The 21220-nt window shown below is 61.6% G+C and overlaps 1 protein-coding gene across 3 annotated transcripts; it reads left to right on the plus strand.

Annotated features, from left to right (window-relative positions):
• Positions 1-1296: 1296 nt before the first annotated feature.
• ASIC1 (acid sensing ion channel subunit 1) lies at positions 1297-18723 on the plus strand. Of its 3 annotated transcripts, XM_066207540.1 has the most exons (13): positions 1297-1577; positions 1699-1795; positions 2206-2603; positions 3398-3593; positions 16124-16274; positions 16715-16842; positions 17038-17188; positions 17270-17326; positions 17407-17560; positions 17636-17727; positions 17981-18060; positions 18154-18258; positions 18619-18723. In XM_066207540.1, exons 3-13 carry the CDS (start codon positions 2239-2241, stop codon positions 18721-18723), a joined length of 1584 nt encoding a protein of 527 aa, XP_066063637.1. In that variant the 5' UTR covers positions 1297-1577; positions 1699-1795; positions 2206-2238. The 3 variants fall into 3 exon arrangements, with proteins under 3 accessions (XP_066063637.1, XP_066063638.1, XP_066063636.1); XM_066207541.1 differs by lacking the exon at positions 1699-1795; XM_066207539.1 differs by lacking the exons at positions 1297-1577; positions 1699-1795; positions 2206-2603; positions 3398-3593 and adding an exon at positions 14607-15427.
• Positions 18724-21220: the final 2497 nt, after the last annotated feature.

Here is a 21220-nt window from a genome sequence, read left to right on the forward strand (position 1 = left end):
CAGCTGTCGGCCCGGCGAGGAGCGATGCCGACTGCAGAACGGAGCGGCAAGGGGAAGGCAGAGCTGGTGCCAACTGGGAATGCTAACGCTGCTCTCCCAGCCTGGCAGCCACGTCCCCAAGCACTGGCAGGGCTGTCCCTGAGCCTAGCAAGGGGAGCGGTGGCTCAGGGAGTGTCCCTGGCCCTCACCTCTGTTGCTCCCAGGTGCTCCCGAGCAGGTCCTGCTGTAAAACCCAGGCTTCCTGCTCGGGCAGGGGAGAGGATGCTCCAGAAAAGGACCAAGCCGTGCCCAAGCCGTGGGATTTTGGGGACAGGGTACGTGTGCCTCACCCTGCTGTGTCCCTAAGTGCCCACGCTCCCGTTTGCCGTGGTTCAGGTGGGGACACTGTGCTGGGAAGGCGCCTCCGGGCAGGGCCACAGCTTGTGACAACCCTGGGGTCTGGCTGTCCCTCTTTCCAACATCACACTTGTAAAGGACGTTGAAGCATCCTTTTCCATTTGACTGCGGCCACTTTACTGGGAGCAGTGGGCGGGCTCCTGCTGCAGCCCCGGCACCCAGAGCGGGCTCAGCTTGGGTGACGAGGGCACCCCGCTCCCCAGGGCAGTCACGGGGTGCGGCTGGAGGCACTGGGAGATGTGCTGGCACTGGGGGCAGCTGGGCAGTGCTGTGTGACCCCCTCCCAGGGAGGTGCAGAGCACCCAGCAGCCCGGGAGCAACCCGGGGTCGACAGCCAAGGGACGATGCCGGGAAAGGGGCAGCGTGTCCTGAGCAAGGCAAGGGCCCAGCGCCTCCAGCAGGGTCAGTCCCTGTCACCGTGACATCGCGACAAGCGTGACAAGGACCAGCCACGGGCAGCAGAGCGGGGCGGCGCGGGGTGAGCCCGGGGGGGGGGACACTCGAGGACACGCGTGCCCCACGGGCAGAAAAGGGCTGAGAGGCCACCGGTGGTCCCCAAAAGGACCAACCCCAGCCTGTCCCAGCACCCGCCCAGGCACTGGGGCCGCCACGGGTGAAGCCCGAAGGGCGGGGGAGGCCGAGGCAAGGGAGAGACGGGTCGGAGATGTGGGGGGCTGCGGGGGGCTCCGGCGGAGCGAGGAGCCCGAGCATCCCTGGAAGGCGCTGGGGGATGGGAGCGGCACACGCACACGCACACACACATTTCCCACATGCACACGGCAGCAGCACCAACAGCCCCTGCCAGCGCCTGCAATCGCTGGAGCGCCGCTCCTGCGCCTCTCCCTCCTCCTCCTCCTCCTCCTCCTTCTCCTCCTCCTCCTCCTCCTCCTCGCTGCCCACCGGCCTGCGGCACCCCTCACCGCTCCGCGGCCTCCGGCCCCACCAGCGCTCAGACAATGACTTCATGCGGATTATGCATCTGAAGAAATCACCAGCTCCCAGATAGCCACAGGGGGAGGTATCCATGTGTTTGGCAGGGAAGCAGCTTCCTGCTCGCCTTCCTTCTCCTCCTCTTATCTCCTCGCACACGGCAGCTGCCTCCTCTCCAGCGATGGTCGCCTGCGGTCCCCCCGCGCGGCGCTGAGGGCCCGGCGCATCCCCGCTCCCCCGCTTGCACCAAGGTACCAACGAGGCTATTTTTATTCCCCCCCCACCCCCCCCACCCTTCTTTTCCGGTTCACCCGCCGCTGCCGGGCTCGGTGCCTCGGTGCCTGCACATCTCCCGCTCCCGGTGCTCCCAAGCCGGCGGCCAGAGAGGCTCATCCCAGCCCCGGCTCCCGCGGCGCAGCGGCGGCACCACGAACCCAGCTCCAGCCACGGCCGCCGGCCCTGATCCCAGGTTTGCATCCTTGATTCCTTCATCTGGGTGTCGATGCGACGGTGCCATTTGTGGGAGGTGGAGGGGGAGCTGGGGGCAGGTGGGAGGGGAGGGGGGAGATAAGGTGGGGTTGGGGTGGGAGGAGGGGGGGTGCACAGCATCCCATCCTGCCGTGGGATGGGGAGGGCAGGGAGGAGGTGGGAGGGGAGGAAATGCAAGAGGCTGCATCCAAATAAATGCGATTATGTACATATATACATCTCTATATGCATGTCTGTGTGTGTGTATATATATATATATATGTAGGCTTGGGGGCAAGAGCAGGGCACAGCAAAGCATCTGCCCCTCGTGGGCACTGCCTGCCCGGGGCTGCCGTGGGCTTGGGCACCCGCAGCACCCACGAGGCACCCACGGGCTCCCCTTCTTGGCAGAGTGGCCACCCCGCTGGGCTGTTGGCACTGACCATGATGGACCTGAAAGTGGACGAGGAGGAGGTGGACAGCGGGCAACCTGTGAGCATCCAGGCCTTCGCCAGCAGCTCCACCCTGCACGGGCTCTCGCACATCTTCTCGTACGAGCGGCTGTCGCTGAAGCGCGTGGTGTGGGCGCTTTGCTTCCTGGGCTCGCTGGCCCTGCTGGCCCTGGTCTGCACCAACAGAATCCAGTACTACTTCCTGTACCCTCACGTCACCAAGCTGGACGAGGTGGCGGCCACCAGGCTCACCTTCCCCGCCGTCACCTTCTGCAACCTCAACGAGTTCCGCTTCAGCCGAGTGACCAAGAACGACCTGTACCACGCCGGCGAGCTCCTGGCCTTGCTCAATAACAGGTGGGTGCCGGTGACTTGAGGTGGCCCCAGGTGACATCTCGCTTAGTCTGGATGCGGCCGAGAGCCACCGGGTCCTGCTGATGCTGCTGGGCGTGTGGCTGCCACGCTGGGCTGGCCCAGATGGCTCCAGCGCACACAGCTCCCAGTGTGCGGCACGTGCAACAAGGCCAGGGCCACTCCCCTGGCTTCTTGTGGGGCTGGTGCAGCCCACGTGGCTCCAGTGCCGTGTCCTGGGTGCCATCCCATGCAGCGAGGCCAAGGGGTGCCAGCAGGTGAAGTGTGAGCGTGACCCACATCCCAGGATGGCGCCATTCCTTGGGCTGTGGAAGCCCCTCACCTGCGGCTGTGGTGGCTCCTCGGTGCTGCCAAGAGCCAGGTGCACTCCCTGCTCAGGAGGCTTCACTGCTGTCCCCACTCCTGCCTCAGGGAGGGGTTTTCAGCAGAGCTGAGTCCCAGCACATTCAGCCCATGTCCCACCTCACCGGGATGCCACCAAAGGCACAGGGCAGGTGGCTGGGTGGCCTCAACCAAGCTGGTGCTGCTGGACCAGCAGTGGGGCAAGTGGGATGGGTTTGGAACGTGGCTGCTGCCCAGCTTCTCCTCATCCATCCTCCTGCCATCTCTCGTGTGCCTCTGGGCCACTTTGTGCTGTTGGGTGCTCTGGGAATGCCACGTGCAAGGTGGGGCTGTGCTGAGCCCACGCAGGGGTAGCTCCTGGGAACCCCAGGTGGCCTTTGCCGGTGGGAGCAGCCCCCACAGCCAGGCCTGAGCCCCTCCCTGCTCTTCCCCCCAAGATACGAGATCCCAGACATCCAGACAGCCGACGAGAAGCAGCTGGAAATCCTGCAGGACAAGGCCAACTTCCGAAACTTCAAGCCCAAACCTTTCAACATGCTGGAGTTTTATGACCGGGCCGGCCACGACATCCGGGAGATGCTGCTGTCCTGCTTCTTCCGTGGGGAGCAATGCACCCCCGAAGACTTCAAAGTGGTGAGTGACCCGTGGGCCCTGCCCAGTGCCACCTTTCCCCCACGCAAGGAGGATGTTTGTCCACCTGTAGCTGCTCCTGCCTCCTTCCAGCTCGGAAAGGACCGGCAGCGCCCTCACCAAGTGGGTGCCGTTGGGTTTTGGAGGTCCAGGTTGTCCCCAGGAGCACGTGCTGCTCCGTTCAGCTCCGTGGGCCGCTCCCACGTGGGGCACAGCTCCCCGGGATCATTTGGGCTCTGCAAAGCAGGGTTGTGCCGGGCTGGAAGCTGCCATGGTGAGGAGGCTCCCGTGGAAAAGCAGGGAGAGCACGGATGGCCGAATCCCTTGGGAACACGGGTCCCAGTGGCTCCGTGCTGTGCCCTGCCATGGAGGTTGTTCTCGTGCTGGTGGATCCAGCACACAATACAGCCTTTATCCCTGCGGCTGCCGGGCCCCATCCAGCTGGGAATGAAACAGTGCCGGCTATTCGGGTGCTGCCTAATCAATTCGGCAGCCGCCGTGGCTGTTGCCGAGCGGCTCCGGCGTGGAGCCTCTGTCCCCCACGCTCTTCAGGGTCCTCATCCTCGTCACCAGCCCAGGGATGTTCCCCCTTGTGTCCCACGCTGAGCACGGCTGGGTGTTCGCGGAGGTCCCGGCGCAGTTCGGGTGGTTTGAATCATCGGCATTAAATTCCCGTGATGGGCTCTTTCCACGAGCAGGTGTCTGTTGTCAGCCATGAGGCGTTTTATTTGTTAAATGGAGGCACGGAGGGGGCTGGATCCCCTCCAGCAGGGCCAGCTCCAGCCTGTGCCCGGTTCCGACGCCGGCTCTTCCAGGGCACGGTCGCATTTTCTGCGCCGAACCTTCCTCGGGGACCTCCATCCCAGCTCCCCTCTCCCTTCTTCTCTTGGGTTCCAAATCCCTGTGTTCTGCATCCCCTTCAACGGGCAAAAGCCAAACAGACTCGCAGCTGGTTTGTTATTCCTGCCTGGATTATTCCTTGCAAGCAGGTTGGGATGATTTAATGGATTTGATTCGAGGCTCTCTGCTACATCTCCGGTGTTCCCTGGGGTCCCCTTGCAGCCCGGCACGGGGAGGTGTGTGTGTGTGGTGGGGCTGGGATGGGGTCCTGGCACTCTCAGATGCTTGTAGGGGATTGTCTCACCAGTAAATTCCTGCTGCCTTGCCGCTCCCTCCACGGGCTGAGCCAGGCTGGGTGCTGCTCTGGGCCTGGTGGCCCTGGCCGGGCTGGGGGTGCTGGGGACCAGCACTTGGGCATGCACCCCACGCTGCCCCACCTTCCCACACAGGGGCTGGGTCCCCTCTGCACTTTGGGAAGCCCCTCCAATGCCCAGGGAACGCTTTTTGGATCCTCTGTTCTCTCCCTGATCCGGAGGGGACAGGGACAGATCTTGCCAGGGGGAGTTTGGGGGCTGCCCAGACCCCCCCAGCCGGGGGCAGATGGGGACAGCCTGGAGGTCAATGGGGACAGCCTGGAGATCAGTGGGGCCGGCCGGGGGTCCCGGGGGCGGCCGGGGGGCGATGCTGGCCGCACGCTGATGGGCGGCACAGGAGCGGCGGCAGCGCCGGGGCTCGACACGCCGCGGTGCCGCCTTATCTGTCCCTGGCAGAAGGGAGGGCTCGGGGCAGCCGCGGCGAATGCAAATGAGGGGCTGCCGGAGCCGAAATACCTGGGGTGACCTGAGGAGAGGAGGAACCGCTTCTTGCCCGGGTTCCTCCCCTCCCCCCCGTGCGCTGTCGGGTGGGGGAACATCGGTACCGGAGCAGGGACCCCCCATGTGCCCCCCAAAGCACCCACCCGCAGCAGCCCAGGGGACTGTGGGGTGGTCTCACAGCTCACAGCATCACCTGCAGCCAGGACAGGGTCCCCGGCACAAGGGGCTGGTGCTGGGTGCCCCGGAGAGGCCCATCCTGGCATCGTTTGGGCTTTTCCCACCTTCTCTTTCATCCTGTGTCATCACCAGCCACATCGGGGGCGCTGGCATTGCTCATCCCCCCTCCACGGCCCACCTGCCTGCTGTTCCCAGGTGTCCAGGGTACAGGGACACTCTGGGGGAGCTGACCAGGCTCAGACTCATCCCATACCGGAGACTGAACCCTTTAAAAAGGCCAGAGGGGACCACTGACCCACCCCAGCTCTGCCCTGGCTCTTCACAGCCCCTCCAGCACCAGGGAGGTGTCCGGTGTCCACCAAAGCTCCCCCCCCCCCGCAGCAGCCCAGGACAGGGACAAGGATGCACAGGGAGCTGCCCTGATCTCCTCCCCAAAACCCTGGCATGACCCTGAAGCCTGGAGAGGCAAACTCAAAGCTGAGGGGCAAGTCTTGACCCACCTCGGGACACGGGCTGAGGTGTCCCCATCCCCAGGGCTGTGCCCAGAGCCTCACACAGGGCTGGCACAGGCAGAGTTTTTCCTTTGCAGGAGGGGGCTCGCCCTCCCTGCCGCCCCGTTTCGGGGCCACGCTCCCTGACACCCTCATTAGCAGCACGGATCAATGTTTCACTCTTCCTGCTTCATTATTTATGAGCTGGAGTCCTCCCTCCGCTGCGGGAGCGCGGCTCCCCCCCTCCTCCCTTCCCCGGCTCCCTGCTCGCACTTCCTCCCCTCACCGTGAGGTTCCCCTGGAGCCTCGCACATCCACAGGGATCCACATCTCACCCAGCAGGGGAGAGGCCCACGAGTCCCGGCTCTGGGCTGCAAATCCCAGGGAAAAAAAAAAAAAAAAAAAAAAAAAAAAAAAGGAGAAACGCAGAGGGATGAGCTTCCTCTCCACAGCCCGGCGTGGGCATTGTGGCTGTGTGAAACCTGGCGAAGGTGGCCCGTGCTTGGGAAGTCCCTTTTGGGTGGTTGGTGCAGCCGGGGGGGGACAGGAGAGGCTGTGCCTGGGGTGGCACGATGCTGCAGTTGCAGCTTTTCCTTCTCCCGCCCTGTGAACTCATCCCAGGGACAGCCCCATGCCAACTCCCTGTCACCGTCCTGCTCCGGGGCACGGCGGCTGAGCCTGGAGCCCTGGGCAGCGTGCATGGGACAGCCTCGATGAGCTGGGGAGGATTAAGACCTCTGGACTGTTTCCATGAGGCTCCAGGGCTGAGCTGGCACTAGGGAGAATTGAGTTTGACGTGGAGATCGTGCCGCTGCCTTTTGCATCGGATTCTGCATCCTGCGCCCTGGAAACACCGGGTGCACAGAGAGGGAGCGGGAAGGGTCTGCAGCAGTCCCAGCAAACCCCAACCACACTCCTCCTCTCCTCCTTCCTCCCGTCTCCAGAGCAGTGCGGGAGAACAGATCCTGTTCCCCACTGCTGAGCCTCCCCACCTTCCTTCTGACCCCACCGCGCCTTGGTGAACCCCACTAGACACCACCGGATCCCGCTGTGCCCCTCAGACTCTGCTGATCCCCCAATGTGTGCCCCTCTGCACCCCCAAAACCTCTCTGCACCCCTGGGCTGCCTGCTCAGCCCACCTTGCTCCAGCTGGAGCTCTGCTCCTGCCACCCCGAGAACATGGCAGCTTCTCCTCCCCCCCAAAAAAAAACCCCTTTGTGTGGTTCAAACCTGCCCTGCTGGTGGGTGCTGGGGTGTCCCGTGGGATCTCAGAGGGATGAGCACAGTAGGACACGCTCAGGGGTGCTCAGCTGGGGGGTGCTGCTGGTCCCCTGCTCTCCCTGGCTCTCAGCCCTGCGGGATCCAGAGCCCAGCTCCTTCCAGGGGACCCCAAAAGCAGGCCTGGCCCCACACGGCCCCACGGCAGTCACAAGGCCGGAGCCCCGTGGCGAGCGGAGCTCCCCCGCGGCGCAGCGTTAGTGGATAATCACGGAGCCGGAGTGAGCAGCATCTCCAACACAGCTGGAGAGAGCGGGCTCGGGAATTACTGATACCCAGACGTTTCCTGGAGCTTTTGACAGTTAATAAACAAACCGCATGGGTCCATCTGGCTCTGGAAAAAAAAAAACAACTCGGGGACGGTGTGTGGGCCCACCAGGCACGGCCGCTGGCCCCAGATTGTCCCGGCCTGGTTTGGGGCTGGTTCTCAGCAGCGTTCCCAGCAGCATCCCAAGCTCCAGCAGATCCCGCCAGGGTCCCCAGTGGAGCCGGTGCATTTACAAATTCTGTAAGAGATTCGAGTGATTTATGCAAATCACTTTTTAAAGCGGCACGCAGGCTCCTAAATAACTTATAAAGCGTTGGAAACTGCTGGCGTGTGTCCGTCGTTTCTGAGCACCGGTTCACCTCGGGCATCCCCGGGTGTTCCCAGGGGCCCGGCTGAGCATCCTCACCTGGATTATCGGCAAACTCCACCCGGGCTCATCCCCCACATCAGCCTCTCTCTGTGGCTGAACAGCAGCAGAGTTTGACCCCCGAGGTTGCCCCGTTTTCCAGACGGATGAAGCAAACCCAGCGGGGCACGGCGCGAGATAATCGGAGGTGACGGAGCAGAGGAGCCGCCGCGCACGGGACCGCAGCCGTTTGCCGGTGTTGACTCGGCTCTCCCGGGAAGTGCAGCAGGTTGGGAGTGCCCTGGCTCTGTTCTCTGCTCGGCAGCTCGGAGATTTTCCCGTATCACTGTATTCTGCTCAAAGGAAATCATCCAGAAAGCAGCCGTGAGCTGTTTCGCCCTCGGGCACGGAGCAGAGACACTCAGGCGTTGCTCCTCAGCTGCCTCCTTGTCCCAGCTTCACCCAAGCATTCCCAGACCTGGTCAGCGAGGAGGACTGGGGAGCCCTCGGCTGCTTGTGGCTTTGCTGACCCCACACTGCCAGGAACGTGGATGGGAACTCGTGTGGGAAGCCGCTCTTCACTCTCGCTCTGCGGCAGGACAGCGACGCCGTGGCACAGCCCCGGCACCGTGGCTGTGTGCGACCAGCACCACTGAGCCCAACCACGACTGATCTTGGCCAAGATGGGGCAGAAGAGGATCAGGAACAAGAGGGATGAGAGAGAACACAGCTCTGGCGTGGCACAGTGAGAGGCCGCCAGGTGCCTGCACCTCGCAGCCGCTTCATTAGAGCTGTGAACGGCTCATCCAGCACCTGAACCTCAGAGCTCTGGAAAACCGTGGGATTAGAGGAGAGGCACTTGCAGGATCAGCGTCAGGCTCAGCCGGTGTCACTGAGTCCCTGGCTCTGCCCCAGCAGCTCCCCCTGCACCCCCAGAGGGGTCACACACCCCCAAAGCCCTGCACACACCCAGGGGCGTCACACACACAAAAAGCACCTTGCTCGTGTGGAGATGTCCCGCCCTAAAGCACTTTGCACACCCAGAGGTGCCATGCGCACACCCCCAAAGCACTTTGCACACCTGGAGGGGTCCCGCACAGCTGGAGGCACCACACACCCAGAGGCGTCACGCCAAGAGCTCAGAGCGTCTCAGCTTCACCTCTGGCCAATCCTGCTCCTCTTGCAATGCCTTTGCACATAAAGACTCGTTAACAAATGAATTATTAATGATCATTAATAAGCTGTAACGGCACCTGTGGCTGCTGGAAGAGATGAGGAGGCTTTCGAGTGGTATCCGACCACAATGGAGGTGAGGATTTCACAGCTGAGGACGGGGCACGTGTGTCCCAGGGGATGCACAGGCTAGAAGCACAGGCCTGGACAACACCAGCACGTGAGGGGTTCCAGGTTGTTCCCCTCAGCCTCCCTTTGGTGTTTTTCCCAGCCCCAGGCTGGGCAATAACAAGATTTTTGGGGGTTCCTGCCCAGGAACCTCCTGGTGCCATTTTCCCTCTCTCCCTGATATCAAGTGGGGAGAAGGCAAGCTGGAGGGGGCAGATCCCCCAAGCCTCTGGAGCCACAGATCTCCACGGGGAGGCCAGGAAATCAACTGTCTCGTGGCCTTTTTTGCCTCCGTTTAATTTCTCTGGCTGTTTAGAGCCACCTGTGTTTTATTGCCTGTGGAGCTTGGCCGGGGCTCCCGAGGCAGCGCTGCAATTCCTGCTCCAGCCAGGGCTCAAGGAGCTCCTCACCAGCTCTTATTTATTTAAACAGCCCCAACACTTGGATATTATAACCAATTAATCATTTTTGGAGGGTTTTGGTTGGTTTTTTTTTTTTTTTTCTGTATGGAGGGTTTGATGTGTTTCCATCCAGGCTCTCAGCCCAAGGACGGAGCTGGGGCAGGGTGTTCCCACCCACTCTGTGATTTATCAGGGATTTTAAATCCCTGCTCTCCTGGCAGGGACAGGGAGACCCTTCCAGAGCCACCGCCTGCCAGGGCTGTGTGACTGCTCTGCTCGGATCAGATTAGATTGGAAAAGCGTGATACGTGCGGAGCCAGAGCGAGCACAGGGAGGAAACCAGACCGGAACACCGTGGGATTTTTTTTCCCCCCCCTCCCTCTCCAATAAAACCGCCGGCTCGAATCTGCCTGCATGAACCGTCTGAGCGATTGTGAAGGATGTCAGAAAAAATTGCAACCTGCTTACGGGTAATTCCTGATGGGCAGGAAACACGGGAAGGCGTTGGGATAAGGAATAACCCTGGATCCACGGGGATTAGCGACACCTCGGCAGCATCCTCCTCATCCTGGCGGAGTCCTGGTGACCTCTGCACGGCAAAAAGGGACACTGCCAGCGGGTAAAGCACCGGGAACTTCCCAGCAGTACGACCTGCTTCAATTCTAGGAGCGTAAACAGATCCCGGAGAGGAGGATGAGGCGGCGGCTGCGGAGCCGTCACGGCAGATCACAGCCGGGACTCCAGGGACACGCTCCACTGCCCATGGAACTGCGGGGGGGGGGTCCCAGCTGAGCCCCCCGAGACCCCAGGCCAGCGTGACTGCAGGTGGCCTCAGTGCCCGGGGCAGCAGCACCGGCACCCGGCAGGGCTAGCTGGGAAGAACTTGCCCAGGAAAGCTTTGAAAGATTAATAGAGTTTAAATGGAAGCGTTTGGAGAGGAGATAAGGCTCATCTGATATGAAATCATATGGAACAACGGGATCCAGGGAGGCCCTGGCTCTGTAATGAAGTCCACTTAGCACATTACTCACCATAATGTGCTTTTTATTAAAGTCCTGTGCTGCAGGTGCTGAGTCTGCAGCCGGGAACGCGGGGCTGGAACGGCACAGGGACCTGGAGTACCGGAGCCCGCCACCAGAAGCAGCCGGGATGAAAAAGGCACCTTTGGCTTCCTGTTTTCCCATCCCCTGTTTGATCCAGGGATGCGACTCTGGCATCACCGGTGCCCGCGGCTGGGGCTGGTGGGGCCTGCGGGGACGGGGTGGAGAGGAGGCGGAGGTGGCGAATAATACAGAGGAAAAACTCCTTTTTAATCATCAATTTTTCTGCATTAGAATGTGACATGCTAATCCACTGTGAAGCGTCTAATCTGGGGGATAAAGGGCCGGATAACACAAGCTGCGCCTGGCTTGGCTGGCGGAACGAGCCGAGGCAAGGTGGCAGCATCTGATAAGGGGTGCAGGATTAGTCCCGGCACAGATCCCGCCTGCCCGGGCAATCCCACCTTGCTCGGCTGCCTCTGCTCTGTCTCTCGCCAGGGTCACGGAGGGATCTGCAGCTCTGGAGCCGTCCCAGAGCAGCTCATCCCGCCCGGAGCGGCGGTGGCAGCGCTGCCGGTGCCTCCACCACCATCTTGGCAGCTCTGGGAGCTGCAAAGCACATCCCTGGGCCAAGCCACGTGGAAAAACTCTTTTTTTTTCTCCTTTTTTTTCCCCTCCCTTTCGATTTGTACACCCGGGTGCGTGGCGGGAGCAGGACAGCCCAGCTGCGGGGTCTCCATCTGCTCCAAATTCTCACCCCCAAGTGCTGCTCATCCCATCCCTTCCCAGCAACCAGCTGCGACCTCCGGGCACCCCCAGGGATGACGTGGGCAGCTCAGCCCCGGCTCTGCCGGTCTTTGGCAGGGACGGGCAGAGCCCGTCACAAAACCGAGCGGGTCCAGCTCCCGGGGCGCTTTCGGCGACAGCCTCCCCGGGGCTCGGAGACCTGGGATAACAGAGCTTGCAATGTTGTTTTCTCCTCGCCTCCTCGGGGATTGGTTTATCTCTATGAATAACTCCATCCCGGCTTTGATCTCCTCTGCCATTAAAGCGTGACAGGCTGTGAAATGTGCTGTTGCTGCCGTCAAATCCCGCTCCCGCTTCCCCCCCGCGCCGCCTCCGTGCTCCCCCGCTCCGGGAAACCTCCTTTCCCAGACCCGGGAGGAGCTGCGGGGCCGAACCGCCCCGGGACAGTGGCCAAACGCGGTGCTGGAGGCAGGAAAAAAAAAAAAACCCAGGAAAAACTCCTTCTCGCATCCCTGGGGCGGGGAGGAGGGCACGGAGCATCCCCGGGCCCAGCGCCGGGTCGGGTGTGGCGGCACCATCCCAGCACCCGCCACGGGGGCTGATGTCACGGCTAATTATAGCATCCCCCGTCCCTCGCCCCCGCCAAAGCTTTACCTGAGAGAGGGTAAAAATAACTCCCGGCGAGGGAGGAGCTGGAACGAGCCCAAGGACTCCTCCAGCATCTCCAAAACTTGCACAAACCAGGGCGGCCCCCCTCTGCCTGCGACACCCGGCCGCGCTTTGTCCCCGATCTGGGGGTCAGGACGCGCTCCCCTTGGCGCCGCTGCCACGGCGCTCCGGGCTGCGGCTGTCCCCGGTCACCTCCACCCCGGCTCGGGTGTCGGCGCTGGGACAGGTGGCGGTAACCGGAGCCGGGCTCTGCTCGTCCTCCCGCCCCACGCGGCTGCTGGGAACCAGCCCTGGCGCTCCCCGCGAGCTGTTTAAGCCGAGCGAAGCAGGTTAATGGCCCCAGTCGATGATGGAATGTTTTCATTACAGCGTCTTTTTTTTTTTTTTTTTTTTTTTTTTTTTTTTTTTTTTTTTTCCTTCTCTCTCCGACTCTCCCCCTGCTGCAATTGCTCCCGAGAAGAGACATTAAAACCTCCCCGCGCTCAGGGAGCGGATCCGCCCCTCGCTCGCACCGTCAGGGACTGGCTGATGGCCCCCGGGCAGCACCGCTCACCTGTCCGAGCCCTGCCGGGGCTAAACAACCCCCTCAGCCTGTAATTCCTTAATTCCGTTTCCCTTCTCCTCTCCCTCCTAACGCAGGAGCTCAGTGCCAGAGCTGGGAGCACCAGAAATCCCCCCGCCCAGCCTCAGACAGCTCCTACCTGCTCCTCCCGGGCATGAGCATCCTCCAGTGCCAGTCTGTGTGGGATCAGCCCAGTGTGTTCCCAGCCTGCTCCCACAGGGCTGAACCAGCCCAACTCCTCCAAACCCCCTTCCCAGGAGCAGCCCTGATGCCGTTAGAGCCCTGCAGCTGCAGCTCATTCCCAACACAGGGCACCTGCGACCTGGCCCCCATGTCCGGGTGGCTCCTAGACACCCAATCCACCTTCCCGATTCTCTTTCCCAGGAGGAATTTTCATCTCAGGTTCTCTGGGATGCTCCTGGCTCTTTTCCAGGAGGAGTTTTCATCTCAGGTTCTCTGGGATGCTCCCAAAAGGCGTAACCTTGATCTTGGCCTGATGAAATTTCATCCTGTGGCTCTGGCGCTTGTCCCCAAGGTCATCCACGCTTCCTCCCAGGTCCCCAAGTGGCATCTGCCAGTGTCCCCCTTACACAGGGGCCCTGTCGAAGGGAATATTGAGCTTGGGGAGCCCCAGGATGGGACGACCCGCTGTCACTTCATGGATCACTGCCCCTGGCAGGGATCCCCGGTGCCTGTTCCACCAGCATCACCTGCCCAGGAATCTCAGATAACTGTGCTGGTATCAGATCAGATTTTTACTGAGTTCCCGACTGATTTGTTCTCTCAATTTGTGGTGTTTGTGTGCGCCGGGATGAGCTCAGGGACCGGGAACCCTGCAGGGTGCACGGGGAAGGAGACACAGCAGCTGAACGGAGGGGTTGGGGTGAGCTTCTCCTGCCCAGGCAGCAGGCCAAACCTCCCACCCAGCCCCTGCACGTCCAAGTGCTGCCGGATTTAGATTCTCCCCCCGGGCCGGTGATGGCGGTGCCGGGATGGGGCTGGAGATTGCTCTGTGGTCTCTGGATGCTTTTATGAAGTGCTGAGTATGGGAAAACAGCAAACCACGAGAAGGGGCTGTGCTGCTGCAGAGAGGAGACTGCCAGTGCTCCCGGCAGCCGCCGGCTCCATCCCAGCCTCCTGCACCAGAGCTGCTCCCCGGGACCCCCAAGCCTGGATGGCATTCCTTGAGGGAAGAGGTGCCTTCCCCCTTCTCCTTCCCTGCTCTCCTCAGCCCTTCTCCCCCCAGGAACTGACTGAAGACCCCCAGGCCGGGCCAGGGGCCAGGACCCCTCCACCAGAGCCAGGACCTCCATACTGGAGGCTGGGCAATGCCTTTCCTGTGCCCCACTGGGGTCCGAAGCACGAGGTGACATGCCCAGCACTGCCTGGACAGCACCCAAACCCTGCCAAGACCAGCCCTGCTCAGAGGAGGACAGACCTCACACCACTCAGAATATTGGACTTGCCGGATCCTCATGTGCACACGCCGGTGCCCTGCGGCACAGGGAGACCAGCCTGCAGGGATGGGCACTGCCAGGGCAGGAGGAGCATCATAGGAACCTGAGGGCACCACAGCATCCTTCTCCTCACCTGGACCACCGCTCAACCGTGTCACAGGCATTTTGGGAAAACCTCTGGCTGCAGCTGCTCTGGGGATGAGTGCAGAGAGCCTGGCATACGGCGGCTCTGGAGACAGCCGGGGACCCAGCGGGGAGGGCCTGGGCCTGGCTGGAGCAGCCGCTTGGGCTGCCAGGGCCAGACCACGCAAGGATGGAGGGCACGGCGTGGGGACCTGCACTGGGTACCTGCGCACAGTGTGTGCCCCCAGCCTGGCAGCCCCTTGGGTCCCCAGGAAGAACTGGGAGCTCCCACGGCGCTGCTGGAGCCAATGATGATGTCTCTGCTCCGTCCTGGCAGCCGGAGCCGGCCGGTCCCGGGGGGCCCGGGGAGCCCGTGGAACCGCCCCTCGCTCCTCCTCCCCTCCTTCTGCTCCTGATATACCCTCCTCGCTCCGGCCTCTGCGAGCATCCCTCTGCTCCTCTCCCTCACTCCCGCTCGCCTCACTCCTTTTCCCTTCTCCGTTTCTCCTCTTTGAACTTGCCCCTTCCCCCTCCCCTGCTCTCCTCAGCCCCTCTCCACCGAGGAACTGACTGAAGACCCCCAGGCTGGGGCGGGGGCCAGGACCCCCACACCAGAGCCAGGACCTCCACACTACAGCTGGGACCCCCAGGCTGGGCAATGCCTCTCCAGATATTCTGCACCATCTCCTTCTCCAGTGAGGAAGGACCGGAAGATGCTGCAGCCACCGGGAAGGGAGAAGATGGAGCAGACGAGTTCTTATATGGGCAGGAGGAGGATGAAGAGGACGAGGAGGACACTGGGGCTACCACCGACTTCGTGGCCTTTGCCAGCAGCTGCACCCTGCACGGGCTGAGCCACATCTTCGTGGAAGGCAGCCTGGGCGCCCGGCAGGCGCTGTGGGCGCTGGCCTTCCTCCTCTCCCTCTCCGTCTTCCTCTACCAGGTGGCCGACCGCATCGCCTACTACCTGGAGTACCACCACGTCACGCTGCTCAGCGAGGAGGACAGCCCCGAGATGACCTTCCCCGCCGTCACCTTCTGCAACATCAACCGTGTGCGGCTCTCCCAGCTCAGCCACGAGGACTTGCTCTACCTGGCCCCACTGGTCGACTACGAGCCTGGGATGGAGCTGGGCTTCACCCCGGCCCAGCCTGGCCCCTGGGAGGAGGACGAGCCCTTAAATTTGCACGGGTTTTTTAACCGCACTTGCCACCAGCTGGAGGACATGCTGCTGAGCTGCAGCTACCGCGGCCAGCGCTGCGGCCCCGGGGATTTTGCGCCGGTGAGTAGCCCGGCACGGGGAGCAGCTCCGGAGCTGATCGGTGTCGGATCAGGCACGGCAGGTGATGCTGCCCTTGGAGCTTGCTCGGGGACGGGCTGATATTTCAGCCCCATCTGCCAGAGCTGGGGATGGCGCCGGCTGTGGAGATCCTCTGGCGGGACGTGGAGCGTATCCCCGGGGCTGTGCTTGCTGAGGAGGTGTCTGGCAGCTCCATCCTGGTGGCATCAGGGTTTGTGGGGCTCCATGTGGTGTGAGCCCACTGCCCTCACATGCCCCTTGCCCAGGCTGGCAGCAGCTCCACGGCGTTGGGGCTGAGCTGGCTGCCGGAGGCAAGAGCTGGTTCCAGCTTGAGGAGAGATGGGGGGTCCAGGATCCTGTCCAGGGATGGAGGAGGGCTTGGAGGAGGCACCAGTGCAGGCATCAGGCTGAGTGCCACCACCCTGGGGAGCCACAGCTGCCGTGGGCTCTCTGGGGCTGAGGTGCTGTAAGTCTGCGGTGTCTCTTCGGAGTCCATCCCTGTGGAAACATCTCCTCCTCCTTCACCAGGGCATTTCCAACACTGAGAGATCCCGTGGGTCAGGAGCCCGGGTTGGACCATGCCCAGGCTGGGCTGGCTGAGTTTTGGGGCTCTCCTGGCTCCGTGCTGTGGCTCCACACAGAGGAGCCTCAGCCTCAGCCCTGTGTCCTCTCCTGCAGGTCTTCACCCGCTATGGGAAGTGCTACACCTTCAATGCGGGGCAGGACGGGAAGCCCCGGCTCATCACCATGAAGGGGGGCACTGGCAATGGCCTGGAGATCATGCTGGACATCCAGCAGGACGAGTACCTGCCCGTGTGGGGGGAAACAGGTAACCCACTGCCCCAACAGGCCCACTCAGTCACCGGCAGCTCCTGGGGTGCCTCCCCAGCCCCTTCCCAGCTCCCCAGACCACAGATCCACATCCCTGCAGCTCCCTTCTCTCCCCTCCTTCCATTTCTCATCACTTCTGGTCTTTTCTTTCCCTTTTCCTCCTTGTCTTTGCTCTTTGCCATGGCAACTCCCCATCGTTTAGACACGCAGCCATCACTTGTTTATAAATAGAGGCAAATACTTTCCCTGTCACACTCCCGGCTGTGGAGCAGGGGGATCGGGGTGGAGGGGGCAAGGACAGGGTGCAGCAAACAGATGGACAGATGGATGGACATGTGGATGAATGGTTTGGCCCAGGGGAAGCGTGGGAGGCAGAAGTTGTGGTCCCTCTCAGGAGCTGGGACAGTGCTGTGCTCACCCCATTTCTTTCTCCTGCAGATGAGACCTCGTTCGAAGCCGGGATCAAGGTGCAGATCCACAGCCAGGACGAGCCCCCACTGATCGACCAGCTGGGCTTCGGGGTGGCTCCCGGCTTCCAGACCTTTGTGTCCTGCCAGGAGCAGCGGGTAGGAACCGGGCAGGTCTGGGATGTGCCCTCCCACCCTGTGCTGTGGGAGCAGAGCCTCCTCCTCGCTGTGCCCCTGTCCCCACACCGCATGGAGAGGTGGAGCCGGTCCTGGGGACAAAGACCACGAGGATGTCTGTCCCCTGTCACACTGTGGGGGGTTCTTTCCTCACTCCTGGCTTCTCTCCCCTTCCAGCTCATCTACCTGCCTCCTCCCTGGGGTGACTGCAAGGCCGTGGCGGGCGACTCGGAGTTCTACGACACCTACAGCATCACGGCCTGTCGGATCGACTGCGAGACCCGGTACCTGGTGGAGAACTGCAACTGCCGCATGGTGCACATGCCAGGTGAGCCCCGTGCCCGGCCTGGCCCCTGCCCAGCCCTCCAGTGTGATCCCACCTGGAAAAACGTGCTCTGTGTCTCCGCAGGTGACGCCCCTTACTGCACCCCGGAGCAGTACAAGGAGTGCGCGGACCCGGCCTTAGGTGAGGCTGCCTCGCCCCGTGGGACGGAGCCGCGGTGTTGGGTTGCTCCATCTCGCCATCCCCCTTCTCTCCCTGCACAGATTTCCTGGTGGAGAAGGACAACGAGTACTGCATCTGCGAGATGCCCTGCAACATGACCCGCTACGGCAAAGAGCTCTCCATGGTGAAGATCCCCAGCAAAGCCTCGGCCAAATACCTGGCCAAGAAGTACAACAAGTCGGAGCAGTACATCGGGTAAGTGCAGTCAGAGCAGTACATGGGGTCCCTCCATCCCAAGCCTCAGCCTGATGCCACTCCTGTCCTGCACAGGGAGAACATCCTGGTGCTGGATATCTTCTTTGAAGCCCTCAACTACGAGACGATCGAGCAGAAGAAGGCGTACGAGGTGGCCGGGTTGCTGGGTGAGTGTTGGTGGCAGCGGGGAGCCCTGTGGCGGTCCCCAGCCTGAGTCCCCCAGCGAGGTGGTCTCGTGCTGGCCCTGTCACCTGTTCCCAAGGCACCGGGATGTGCCCACAGAACAGATGTGGAGCAGGGCACCCCACTGCCATGACCAGGCACCAGTCAGAGCGGTGACAAGTTCTGCCCCTTTCTCTGCTCCCTCTGCCACCCAGCTCTGGACTCAGGCCACCCTGGTGGCTTCCCTCTCCTCTGCAGGTGACATCGGAGGGCAGATGGGGCTCTTCATTGGGGCCAGCATCCTCACAGTGCTGGAGCTGTTTGACTACGCCTACGAGGTGAGTGTCTCCTCCACCCCGGGGCTGTGCTCGTGTGGGCCGTGGGGAAGAGCCACCCATGAGCCCCACGGTGCTGAAACGTGGCTCTGGCAGGTGATAAAGCACCGGCTGTGCCGGCGGGGCAAGTGCCGCAAGAACCACAAGAGGAACAACACAGACAAGGGCGTTGCGCTGAGCATGGACGATGTGAAGCGCCACGTGAGTGTGGGGCACAGCACTGTCCTCTCCTGCCTCTCCTCTCCTGTTTGTCCCCTCCTGCCTGTCCCCTCCTGTTTGTCCCCTCCTGTTTGTCCTCTCCTGCCTGTCCCCTCCCGCCTGTCCCCTCCTGCCTGTCCCCTCCTGTTTGTCCCCTCCTGCCTGTCCCCTCCTGCCTGTCCCCTTCTGTTTGTCCCCTCCTGCACCTTGGGGGCTGCCCGGGCGGTGCCTTGGGGTGGGGAGTCACCATTCTGGGGAGCTCCTGGGAAAGGAGCAGAGGGCCCAGCAGAATTGCTGTGGGGGGATGGCGCTGGGTCCCTGCAAGGACCTGGATGAAGCCCCAGCATCCCGTTTATCCTGCAGAATCCCTGTGAAAGCATACGGGGACACCCAGCAGGCATGACGTACGCAGCCAACATCCTACCTCACCACCCGGCCCGGGGCACCTTTGAGGACTTCACCTGCTAACCGACATCTGGATGTACAACCTGAGCTACCAAAGCCCTGCGAGAGCTGCCCTTCTCCCTGCTAGCGCCAGCAGAGAGACACATCTAAGGGGCCTTTGCTCCTCGGCACGGTGGGACACGGACAAGAGCGACGGCCTCGGATTTCGGGGCGGGCAGTGGGGTCAATGCCAGACCCCGGCGCAGCCCCTGCGGCAGCTGCTCCGCGCCTGCCCTGCTCCTTCAGAGACTCCAGGATGCTCCAGCCCGGCCATCCCGCGGAGCGGGAGCGACACGCACAGTGAGCCAGGGCACGAGCCTGCCCCGGCTCCCCCTTGGCTCCCCTCGGCCTTTTTAACTAAAACCCAGAAGCCAAGAAGAAGCAGCCGTTCGGCCGCAGTCTCCATCCACAGCCCTGTCCGTCTGTCCTCCATCGTCTCCATGCTCATCCTATTCCAATGCCTTGGCCGCGCTTGCCGGGCCCTCTGTGGCTGGTGGGGGGATCATGGGGGAGCCCCCGGCGTGCCCGGCCCAGGGCAGCAGGCTGGGAGTCCCCAGAGAGAGCCTCTGTCCCCCAGGACAGCAGCTCGGCCTCGCCCGGGCGCTCCCGGCACGAGGATTCAGCACCTCCACCTGTCCACCTGTCTTCCTTGGCCCCTGCCGCGGGATCAACCCCGGGATCAACCCCGGGATCAGCCCCGGGGGCACTGGAGGGGGTTCAGCCGGGAGGTGGCACCTCGGCTCTGAGGACACCGGGCACTGTCCCTCCCCGCCCGCCCCTCCTGGGCTCCGGGCAGCCTGGCGAGTTCCAGCACTGCCCTGCGGTCCCCTCCCGTCCCCAGGGAACCCTGCGGCCCCAAACCCAGCCACCACTGGGGAGAAAGGCAGAAGGAAAGCCCTGGCCCCATCTGACCACAGCCCCCTTGGCACCACCGTGGCTGGGCAGGCGCCGGAGCCCCAAACCCCCCCCGGGGTTCACAGGCGGCTCTGGGGCCACAGCTCCAGCCCTGCTGAGCCCTGGCAGTGCTGCCCCAGGGGGTTTGGGGTGTCGGTGGGTTCCCAGGGCTGTTCCCCCTCCCGGGCACAGCCCTGCCCTGGCCGGGGGCCGTGGCCACTGGGTCACTGTCCCCTGGGCCTGTCAGTGCTCATCACTCCCCTCCGGGGTCCCCATTTGGCCCCCCAGCCCGTCTCCCAGCCCCCAGGCCAGAGCCCTCCCTGGGCCCAAGTGCTACTTATCTTTAAGAGCTTTTGCAATAAGTCTTTTTAGTAATTTTTTTTTTTTTTCTAAACTGCAGTTTTGGTTTTTTATTATTCTTGTCATTTTTATTCTTATTATTTGCTTCCTGACCAAAATTAGGAACTGGGGGTCAGTCCTTTGTATCCAGCAATCACCCAAAGACGACGGGTCGGCCACATCCATAAATTTTCTTATGGATTTCTCCTAATGTTTCATGGCATTTCATTTATTTATTTTCTTTCTTTCTCTTTCCCATTCAAGCTTTTAAAGATGGGGCTGGGATTTGACCTTGAGGCTCACCTGTTGACGAATACGCTTTTTTGTTATGATGTCATCGGCATTTTATATTTCTTATATATAATATATATGACTATATATATATGTGTACATATATATATATATATCTATATGCATCATGCCAGTGTAGATACCCATCCAGTAGCATTTAGGCCTTGTTCTTGTGCCATTTTTTTTTTTTTCTTTTCTGTTACTGATCTCTGAATGCCTTCAAGTGTATAAAGTGTGGAATTCTCTCCGGTATCTGTACTATGTACACACATTTTCATAGGAAGCACAATAAGATGACAGATGCATTGTACATCAATACCTGCTACTCTTAACAACGATGATATAAAGAATGATATAAATGATATAACTCCCCCACGCCGAGCCTTTCTGTCTTGCTGAGCTGCTGGAAATGCTCCCCCTAAGGAGGCAGGTGGGGACGGCCTCATCCCGGGATGCTCCTGGAGGTGAAGGAAAGGGAGGGGGAGGAAAAAGCTTTGGGCCAGATTTCGGTGCTGCCTGGGATGTGCAGAGTGTGCCCTGGGTCAGAGTTGAGGCTGAGCTGAGCCTCCCTTTCCTGGGAGCTCCGGGTGCCTCATCGAGCTCCAGCCTCGCTGCTTTCCCAAGGAGCTCCTCCCAAGGGAGACAGAGCTGGAGGAGGGAGCTGATTTCTTCTCCCCAGCAGGGAAAGGAGAATTAACACTCACCGAGCTGTTAATCCCTGACAACTCCAAGGCCTCCGTGGTTTGGGATCCACCTGAGGCACAACAGGAGTCGCCAGGTGGGATTTCACCCTGGCAGGAGCCCTTGGAGCACAACCCAAATATAAACACACCTTCTGTCCTAAAAATTTCCAGCTACAAAGAGCAAAAGTAACAACAGAGCAGATCCAACAGTGGGCATCCAAAAAAAGCCCTCAAGACTCCATGGAGACTGAATAATAGGGAGTGGGAGTGGGCAGGGAACGCAGAAATGCCAACACACGCACCCACACCCACCC

Source organism: Chamaea fasciata, unplaced genomic scaffold (genome assembly GCF_029207755.1).
Source record: "Chamaea fasciata isolate MVZ Bird 193981 ecotype frontalis unplaced genomic scaffold, bChaFas1.0.hap1 SCAF_41, whole genome shotgun sequence".
NCBI classification, from domain to species: domain Eukaryota; kingdom Metazoa; phylum Chordata; class Aves; order Passeriformes; family Sylviidae; genus Chamaea; species Chamaea fasciata.